General features: G+C 38.2%; 1 protein-coding gene across 1 annotated transcript; it reads left to right on the top strand.

Moving 5' to 3' along the window:
• The first annotated feature begins 8,227 nt into the window (after positions 1-8,227).
• On the top strand, positions 8,228-10,017 carry LOC142527026 (cytokinin riboside 5'-monophosphate phosphoribohydrolase LOG5-like). Its single transcript, XM_075631728.1, has 7 exons — positions 8,228-8,367; positions 8,509-8,606; positions 8,717-8,747; positions 8,846-8,945; positions 9,119-9,189; positions 9,362-9,505; positions 9,700-10,017. The coding sequence occupies exons 1-7, from the start codon at positions 8,254-8,256 to the stop codon at positions 9,841-9,843; spliced, it is 702 nt and encodes a 233-aa protein (XP_075487843.1). The 5' UTR covers positions 8,228-8,253; the 3' UTR covers positions 9,844-10,017.
• The last annotated feature ends 792 nt before the right edge of the window (positions 10,018-10,809 follow it).

A 10,809-nucleotide genomic window follows, 5' to 3' on the forward strand; every position in this document is an offset into this window, starting at 1 on the left:
TTTTGCATCTACCTTCCGTCTGCCTAACCAAGACTTTCTGACATCTCTCATCTATCCAAGTCAATTATTTCTCAGATGAAACTGAAGTTCTCTGCTACCGACAACGCCATATCAATTTCATGCGAAAAGAAAGAGATGTATGGGATATCAAGTGTTGATGAATCTTATTTCGAAGGCACCACTGATCAAGTGTTGAGTATTTATAATTTTTGGCGATGAGCTCCGAATCAAAAGCGTTAAAATTTAGCAAACAAGTAATTTCAGTAGTCCGCATTTCAATAAACTCCTCACGCCTATTTCGAAGATATGCTAGGGTCTACCGAATTCGTAAAAGACATTTTCTTTACTGAGTTATCAAGATATTTATATTGTCTAATGAATTGCATTATCACGCGTATAGTATCGGATTTTTTTCTTAACTGATTATTGACATATTATCAACAAATCTAAATATTAGAGAATGTTCAGAGTATACAAGACAAAACATTATGGTTGTCGTCATAGGCATTTATTGTTTCATACTATTTTTGACATACAACAAATGACATGTGGCATGTTATACTATTTGGTGATGGCCTTGGTGTATTTGGTGATGGCCTTGGTGCGACTTAATTATAGCTGTTCAAAAATAAACGTTGAAAATCATATATAAAAGGTCATCTAAAGATTCAATATACACTCTCGACACTATTACGATCTGTTATCTATTAGATTCAAAGCTCTGCTGAAAAACTCACAAGCACACACATAAAAGATTTATCAAATCTATTTTAGACATCAATTGTGTTGGACCAGTATTCACAAGTGTTACACATTTCTTATTATATTTTGCGTGAGTTGTAACTGGCAGAAACAGTATTTCTGTTCAGATTTCTTATAAGTTGTGGAAAGCAGTTGTGTTTGTCACGAAAATTTGCGGGCGTGCCAGGCACGTGTTCGTGCCAAATGTGAATTAATTTGACTCCGTTTACCAAGCGTTGCGAATCTCGATTCGACCGTTAGTTATAATTCCTTCGAAATGGCTCCAAAAATAAGAACGTGAAGTGGCGAATATAATGAACTTAAAGGGAGAATTCATAAACAACATCAACATTTGTTATGCCATTATAAATTTGAACAAAGTTTTTACAAGAAACTTGAACAAGCATTCTGAAATCTATGGAAGGCGATTGCTGGAAATAAAAATATACGACCAAATATATGAGAGCAAAGTTGCAGAGAATTTGTTGTAGATTTTTTGTGAATTTGTTGGGGATCTTTTCTGATTATTCCTTCTGCTTTTGTCACCTTCCACGGGTGAGTTTCAGCCACATTCCACGATCTCCCCACGATTTTCACGTCGTATAATGGTGCATCGTGCTTTTCCCTGGGCCAACCGCTATTCTCCTGGGCTTTCCTTTGTTGGGCTACTGCTCATGGCTTCAAAGTGGGCTTCTTGGATTATATTTTAGGCACAACAATTGCCCCCCTAGCCAATTTGGGCCAATTGCCAATTTGGCTAATTTGACAAATTCGGCCCAGTGGGCCAAGGTTGCTATATATTTGCTTTTGTTCAGTCTTCTTTCTTATTCAGATACGTGAGGTTGAAAGGAATAGTTCTACGGACTTGAAGAAGAATTGACAGCTGAAACACATGTTCTTCCTCCAACAGGTTAAATCCAAGTGTGCATTCCCTGAACCTCATCCTTATCTCTTTCTTCCTCATTCCCTTCCCCCAAATCTCCATCAGCACCCACCGATCTTCCCGAAGAAACCGCAGATTACATCGCCTTTGTAATGCCATCCAAGTTTCTGAAAATTGTCATCATCAAATTTCTTTACATCAAGCCACCTCTTCTCAAGATAGGTATGTTTCACCATTTTTCCCAATCCTCTATCACAAAAACACGGTAGAATTTGCCACATTTCATGCTGCACTCAAGGTGTTTGTGCCTATGTTTGAATGAGTTTTTGATGAGCAACACCTTGCAACACCCACGGCATGATATCTTAAATAATCTGCTTTCAATGTTTTCAACTTTTCAGGATTCAAGCCTCACTTGTTCGGAGACGTTGATTCAAGTGGGAGATTTAAAAGCACAGAAAGAGAGGTTGGACAGTATGCTCTCTGAGAGAAAGGTTATCCTAACAAATCTCCAATAGAAGAATGCGAACTTTGACTCCAAGGAAGAGCTGGTAAAGAAATTAAAGGCCAAACTCGCTCAGCATAAAACCGACATGATGGCCCTTCTGCACGACAATGAAGCCTTGAAAGTTTCCTCCGATAAGCTCAAGGCCGATATCCAGCACTTGGGTGATGATTTGGTGCAACAAAGCATGCTTACCAACAGTGAAAGCACACCTTGCAAACAGCTGAGCAGACTCGGGCAAAGTGTCTGTCCAAATGGGAAGAGTTGCGTCAACTTGATCTCTCTTGAAAACTCCGTCTCATCTTTATGGCGATCCTAGTTTATGTTTTGGCATTTTTATGGAATTTCTGGACCATAGTGTAGTACCTTCTTGACATGTTGTACTTGTCTGTCGTGATTTGGCTTGTTTCTTTTTCTGTTCTGTGAATGTTGGGGAATGGTCAGAAACTTAACTTTGCCGTTAGAATACACTGTTGTTTGGGTATCTGTTGCTTGAGATTTGTTTGCAGGTGTTTATATTTTTGGCATATCACATTTACAAGGGAAACTCTGCCAAAATTTTTCTAAAAAGTAAACATTTAATAACGACACAAACAAACGCAAATCAACACACATTCCCAATGAATGGCCAAACCACATTTTCGAATAAAGCTCACTGAAGTTTCAAAACATGCACTAAATGAACTTCGCTTTGTCACCGATTTGGCCAACTAACACAAAGAGCACTTTACCCAAATTAACTACAGCGAACTCCACGAGCAATATTTTTATTTATTTACAAATCCTCCATCATTATTTACAAACAAGTTCAGCAAAGAATGGCTTAAAAGCCTATTCCTCTCATATTTACAGAAACTTCTTATAAGCAATATGACAAAATTAACCAAAGTAGCCATCCAGCCTACTTTATACAATACTTCCCATCTTTTCCATTTTTATAAACCACCTGTCTCCGGCTGTCAATCTTTCATCTGAGCCGGAGCTAAGATGAAATCCTCCATTTGTAACTTTTCTTCCTCACTACCTCCACGTTCCTTCTCAAATATTACTTTAGCTCCATCGATATCCCACAACTCCTGAGATTGTACTTCATTCACCAGTTGCTGCAATGTGGCTTTCCATTCGGAAGTTGCAGCGACTTCCATTTCTTTTTTAGTGAACTTAGTCATCGACCTCCACGATAATAGGTCGAACCATAGGTCTAGGAGAGACCATGGCAGTAGGTTTGAGAACCTTCTCAACTATTTCTTTAAAATTTTGAGTATCCATGTACACTGCTTCTGGTTGTCCATGCACCTTGTAGTTACAAAACTTGATTGGACCAAATGCTCCATCATAATATCTAGCTTCCACGGCATTGGAATTCGATTGATACGGCTGTGAATCAGCCTGTATCACTTCCACTTCATCTCCTTTCCACATCAACAGTAACTGGTGCATGGATGATGGTACACAATGGTTGGTGTGAATCCAATCCCTCCCTAGCAAAGCATGGAAGCTCGCACTGGAATTGACCACGAAAAGGCTGACAGCGAGGATCGGGATCTTACAGTAACATTCGCTGGCAACACTCCCAAAGTTTTTGTAGATTCCCCAGTGAAAACTGCCACAGAGACTTCGGTAGGAATCAAATCTTCCACATTCTTCCCTAGTTTCTGAAGGTTTCTGTAGGGTAGAATATTCACAGCTGACCCATTATCTATCAATACCCTAGACAACGGCTTACCATTAACATGTGCTACAATATAGAGTGGTTTGATATGTTTAGTCATCTCACTGGTAGGTCGCTTCATCAACACTCTTTTCTCTTAATCCACAAGAACACCAACGCTTTCATTCAAAGTATCAATCTGAATGGATTCTGTGCCACTTTGATTTCCAGTGAATACATCGGATTCAAACCCCCTTTTGCGTTTGAATTCCTCTGGCAACATTAAAGAGCCGGTGGTATACTCAAATGAAATCAGAATCTGCCCCACTTTGAAAGTAGCCCTCTTGACTGGTTCACTGTCTTCCTCAGATATCAAGTCATCATCTTCTTCCTCATTATCTTCAGTAGCCTTCCTCCCAAATTTTTTCTTCTCTTTGAATGACTCCTCCATCCCAGACCTGCGTTCAGCAACTTTTTTTCTCAACAAACGTCGTTTTTGGGTCCTAGAAAGAGGCTTTGGGAACTTTGGATGTTTTACCCGCTTCCATACACCATCAGAGATTGCTCTGGGAGGAACAACAAAACGAGGTTTCCTTTCATATTTTCTATCAGCGCTTATAGGTGCTGGCCTCTGGATTATCTTCTGGACCAACTGTGGGTCATTTATTCTCTCGCCATTCACCGACCAAAAATGTGAGCTCCTCCTGAGGTGTTGGTTCTCCGGTCTTTTGGCCATGGATTCCCTGTTATACCTCATATTCCTCCCAGTATAATGCAGGCCGCCCCCACTGTAATAGTTGTTTCTTCCATGAGCAGCTTCTGTCTTCTTCTCTTTGGCCTCAAATATCATTTTTCGAGGCACCCAACACTTTTTTATGGTAAGTCTTGGTTTAATGGGCATGTGCCCACTCCCATTCCTTCTCCTCTCGTTGATTAAGAAACGTAAGTCAGTGTTGTTTACATTCACATTGGCCACCGTTGCAAAGGGATCTTCATCCACTATCATTGTTTCTTTCTTCTCAGGAAATTTCAGGATCCCCTTATTGATTCTTTCCTGCAAGACATTCTTGAAAGCCCAACATGCATTAGTATTATGGTTGAAGGAATTATGATACTTACAGTAGTCTCTTCCCTTGATATCATCTCTGGTTGGTACATTATGATCTGGGGGGAATGTTATGAATTTTTCCTTTACCAAATGATCAAAAATTTCTTCTGTCTTTGATGCATCATAGGTATAAGGCGTTTGAACAGGAGAAGCATTTTTTCTGGGAAATTCTTCATTCTTGTGCTTTAACAACGGGAGTGTACGTGATCCAGAATTCACCACTTCTGCCAAGGCGACTTCTTCAACTTCCTGGAAGTAAGAGCCAACAGTAGACTTCTTTTTATGACTTTCCTCACGTAATAATTCTTCATACTCTGATACCTTAGCAGCAAGCTCATAAAAATCGCGGAATTCCATCCCCTGGAATTTCTTTCTCAACTCAAAGCCAAGTCCTCGCTGCGCCATTTTCACATATTTTGATTCTGGAATGAAAACTTTGCTCCTACTCATCACTCTTTTAAATTCGCAAATAAAATCATTAGCAGATTCTCCCAATGGCGTTCCATGTCATGCCAAGTCATAATAGAATTCCGAGGTAGTGTGTCATACCAAGTAAACGCAGTACTAGTCAATGAATTGGGAAACAAATGCAGCTTGTAGTTGGAAAAGTTATTCAAATTTGCTAGTTCCCCACACTGTACCGTAAACCTCGCCACATGTTTCACACTAGATTGGACATCTTCCCCTGAGTATAATGTAAAGTTTGGAATGTGATACCATCGTGGATAAGGATTTTTACGATCAACAACATCGGGGTATGGCTTGAGTAATTTGGTCGGTTGATTGGCCTCACTCCTGGGCCATACAACTCTTGAATAACATCATGTACAGTCTCGAAGTCCAAGCCTGGAGTTTTTTGCGATGGGTACGGGGAATAATTTGCCCCCCGAGTGTTATTCCACGAACCTGGAACTGAACACCCATGCATTCCCCCATCACCATACATCTCTGAATGCATGCTAGGAGAAGTAACAGCGAACATATTCCCTGCTACTTGTTTACCATTACTGTAACTTTGGCGTTTCGGACCCAACTCATCTTCTCTCCTGTGTGGAGGAGTATACTTTTCTTCGTCAACAGATCCCAGAGTCGGTGATTCCTCCAAGCGGCGATTTTCACCTGCTTGAGGATTCCCCGATCCCTGGCCTTGGTCCTCAGACAGTTTTGTTCCAGTTTCCTTAGGTTTATCATCTTTTGGTGACTTATTATCTTCCTTCGAAGACTTCCTCCATTCCCTTATTTCTGCTATAAATTCCATCATAACATCAATAAAGGCTTTGGTCATTTCGATGAGATCCCCACGGATATTTTTCTCCATTGACAACATAATGTTTGCTGGAAGTCCCTCACCACCAAAAAATGAAATTTCTTCTTTCACAGCCTCTTCTTCGAACTTGTGTACCAGTCGTTCCACTGATCTTCCATCAGCATCAGTCTCTTTCTCCTGTGAACGATGACTTTTCCCCTATGATGGAGGAATTCTTTCATTCTTCTCAGTACGCTTTGGAGGCATTGGGTCCCACCGGGCGTGCCAACTTGTTTGTCACGAAAATTTGCGGGCATGCCAGGCACGTGTTCGTGCTAAATGTGAATTAATCTGACTCCATTTACCAAGCGTTGCGAATCTCGATTCGACCGTTAGTTATAATTCCTTCGAAATGGCTCCAAAAATATGAACGTGAAGTGGCGAATATAATGAACTTAAAGGGGGAATTCATAAACAACATCAACATTTGTTATGCCATTATAAATTCGAACAAAGTTTTTACAAGAAACTTGAACAAACATTCTGAAATCTATGGAAGGCGATTGCTGGAAATAAAAATATACGACCAAATATATGAGAGCAAAGTTGCAGAGAAGTTGCTATAGATTTTTTGTGAATTTGTTGGGGACCTTTTCTGATTATTACTTCTGCTTTTGTCACCTTCCACGGGTGAGTTTCAGCCACATTCCACGATCTCCCCACGATTTCCAGGTCGTATAATGGTGCATCGTGCTTTTCCCTGGGCCAACCGCTATTCTCCTGGGCTTTCCTTTGTTGGGCTACTGCTCATGGGCTTCAAAGTGGGCTTCTTGGATTATATTTTAGGCACAACAAGTTGCTAAGAGTTTCAGTAAGTAATGTGTAAGTTTTATTGAAATGGATGTTTACAAGTGTTGTAAAACCAAAGTCTTTTAGTATAATCATTATATAAATTTTAAAAAAAAAGGAGACGTAGAAGAGATTCGTCATTCGAACTTCCATAAACAATCTTTGTGTTATGTACTTTCAATTGTATTATTTTCCTTTGTTGATTTGTTGTTCGTAGTTTACTTATTTTATCTTGGTTCGCAAAGTTCAGGTAGAATTATATTTTTTCGCACTGACTTTTCAGTTGTCTACTAAACTTGAAAGATCGAGATCCGATTCAGCTACTAATACTAGTTGAGATCACCGCTATTCATAAGTTAAAAAAATTGAGATGTGTTTATTCACCACCCTCTAAATACTTCTATCGATCCTAACATAATCGATGTTACATAAATTAAATATGATATGTTACCAAATTTATGCAATTTGTTTATGGAATGAACTCTGATACGAGAGTATATATATACTTTATTATTATTAAAATTGAAGACATCAAAGTAACTAAATTTGTTGTCATGATTTTTTTTATAAACAAAAAATCTTTCCCTTATTAAAATACAACAAAATTATATTTTATTTAATAAAAAATATTATAAAATTTATTTTAGTAAATTTATATATTATCAAAGACTTTTTAATATCTTATTAAAGTATTTTTTTATATTTATCTATATTTTTAAATTTTTAAATGATCATATCACTTAAAATATTTTTAAATTTTTTTACTCTAATTTCTAAATATTTTACACAGATATTATAAGAGAAAAACTTGTCTTTCGAAATTTCAAATTAATATGTACATTGAATCAGCTGAATATAGGAAAAAAAATATTTAAAATCTCAATAAAATATTTGTTGTAACATATTTATATCTTAATAATTAATTTACAAATTTTTATTTGAAAAATCTATGCTGTAAATTTTATGTACATATTTTTTTATTGTGATGTGAAAATCCACAAACGCTGTTTTATGCGCATCAGGTAAATATTCGAATTAACGTAATAATTTGTAAATCATATGAAAAAATGTCGATAAAAGAAATATTTGTTGGTATTGAGATATTTTTTTTCCCGTCGATTTTTCTCAATCTTAACATTTTTTTTGAGTAAATATTTATTTTGATGAGTATTAATTTCCAGCTGCGCGTATTAAACAAACGTGTCATTTCTTTCCTTGTGCACATCAAACTACAAACGACAACAACGTCGCGGAAAAAAAGAAGACAAATATGGAAGAAAAATTTGTGGAATCAAGATTCAAGAGGGTCTGTGTATTCTGTGGTAGTAGTTCTGGGAAGCGGGAGTGTTACGGAGAAGCGGCACTCGAGCTAGGGCAAGAGCTGGTAATGTTGTTTAAACTTCGGCATTTTTCGTCGTTCCGAGCTTCGTACATTTCTTACGCACCCACAAACTCGTATTTTTTGTGGGTTCGATTTTTAAGTTCCACTCATGAAAGTTTGTTTTTTTCTTGGTTTTGCATGAAGGTGGCGAAAAGGTTAGATCTTGTGTATGGTGGAGGAAGTATAGGGCTGATGGGCTTGATTTCTGAGGCCGTTCATCGAGGCGGAGGACACGTTCTTGGGTATTTTTGGTCTTATTCTCGTTTACTTTTAATGTAGTTGCACTGAATCTTGATGGTTCGCATGTATCTTTGTTCAATTAGTTTTAATATTGACATTTTCATCGTGGCAGGATCATTCCAAGACCTTTGGTTGGCAAAGAGGTGAGCAATCTTATCTTCAGACTATTTGGAAGTTCTTTATAGTGTAAAAGGAATGGTTTTTAGTGCTATTTTGATATCATTCGTGCATGATATTTCAGAAAACTGGTGAGACAGTGGGGGAGGTGAGAATGGTTGCCGATATGCACCAGAGGAAAGCTGAGATGGCCCGCCATTCTGATTGCTTTATAGCATTGCCGGGTACGTACATAATCACACTGGCATACAAATCTTTTCGTATAACCTTGAACTTTTTGTTGCTGGTAGTTTTTGAAGAAGGGGTTTAGTCCCTTTAGGCATGCACCATTATCATCTAATGTTTAAGCTACACTTCACACTTTTCATCTTGATATTTGAGAATGTGTGTGTATCAGGTGGATATGGCACCCTGGAGGAATTGTTGGAAGTAATATCATGGGCTCAGCTAGGCATTCATGACAAGCCTGTAAGAATGCGTTTTGTCTTTTACCTCATCCTTGCACCAAGTTGTACCATTGAAATCTGTCCCCTTTTTTCTCTTTGTATTTTTTAACGAGTGAAGGTTGCATGATTCAGTGGCTGATCAAATAATTTTGAATATTTTGATGGAATTTGTTTCTAAAAATATTTATTGTCAGGTTGGTTTGCTGAATGTTGATGGGTACTACAACAACCTGCTCACCTTCATTGATAAAGCAGTGGATGATGGCTTCATAAAGCCTTCTCAGCGTCACATCTTTGTGTCCGCCACAAACGCCAAGGAGCTTGTCCAGAAACTGGAGGTTGGCCTCTGTCTTAACATTGATTTCCCCAGTTGTCTCAAGTTTCACTAAAATGGCAAAGACATTATGGTGCATAAATGAAAGTATTCTCAAACTGTTGCCTTGTTATTAGGCCATTATATTTGAACTTAATTCTGTATTGGGTTTTGTGAGCATTAACTATTTTGTCCTTTTGTGATGGATATCATATATAGGCTTACGTGCCAGTTCAAGATGGAGTGGTTGTCATGTTAAATTGGAAGGTCGAAGTAGAACTCGAGAAGACTCCACCTGCTGCACCCAAGCAATTGGCCTTTGCCTCCTTGCAGTCGCCGCCACCGCCAGAAATTGCTCTATAAACAAAACTAGCTATAGTATATTAAATTTGCATTAAAGGGTCAATCTAGCTAGCCTTTAAATTTCTTGTTTTGAACTGAAAACACATTTGGTTATTTGCATGCTCTAATCAGTGGCCCTACCATGATGACCAAGGCAGTCAGAAGCGTGGGAAGTTAGCTATTTCTTGTTGTAGTTTTGGGGAGTGAAAAATATGCTTTTGTATTCTCATATATATGCTCTCCAACTGCTATTTAAATCATATAACACCAATGTATCTTGTTGCTAGAAGAAACAAATAGAACAGAACAAAACCTTGGCAGGATGCAGCTTTTATTGTGTGCTGAGTTTGTTTGTTTGTTTTTTTTTTTTTTTGTAGTACAAAAGAAAAAGTGAGATTCGAACCCTGGTCTGGTTAGGTTGAGATCAAGTAGGCTTGTAGGCTGTTGCCCGGTCTCATTTTTGTGCTGAGTTAAGAGGGGGCATACGTGTGTGCATACAAGTATTACGATGATCAACAGTACCAAAGACCATATGTGGGTGTGGGTGTGGGTGTGGGTGTGGGATGGATTCCATGCAGGCCACAGCTGCAAGTAAAGGACACGAAGCGCAGCAGAGTGCTCACTTTTATCACTGCTACTTGCACTGAATTGGTTGCTGGGCCTTCCCAACCAAACATTAATTCCCCACCTTTTCTGTGGACATGAGATCTGGGAAGGGGACATGCCAATTTTTTGTTGTGGGTTTTGTTTGATCCTGATGCTTCTTTGAATGTTAGTGACATAATTGGATGTATGAATTATGATCTTTATTTGATGCTCTGAATACTATTTTGTGGTAAAATTTTGGAAAATCGAATCAAACTGTACCATTTTTTTAACCTATCCGACTCTCGATTTTTTTAATATAAAAATGACAAAACTAATCGGATCAATTTTCCATCGAAGAATGATAAAAATAAATCACAAATGACATACTTGATCGAAACC

The sequence above is a fragment of the Primulina tabacum genome, chromosome 15 (genome assembly GCF_025594145.1).
Source record: "Primulina tabacum isolate GXHZ01 chromosome 15, ASM2559414v2, whole genome shotgun sequence".
Lineage (NCBI taxonomy): Eukaryota > Viridiplantae > Streptophyta > Magnoliopsida > Lamiales > Gesneriaceae > Primulina > Primulina tabacum.

Coding starts and splice junctions, on each gene's coding strand:
- LOC142527026 (XM_075631728.1), top strand. CDS start 8,254: ATGGAAGAAAAATTTGTGGAATCAAGATTCAAGAGGGTCTGTGTATTC. Junction 8,368..8,508: donor TCGAGCTAGGGCAAGAGCTG/GTAATGTTGTTT, acceptor TTTTGCATGAAG/GTGGCGAAAAGGTTAGATCT. Junction 9,190..9,361: donor TAGGCATTCATGACAAGCCT/GTAAGAATGCGT, acceptor ATTTATTGTCAG/GTTGGTTTGCTGAATGTTGA.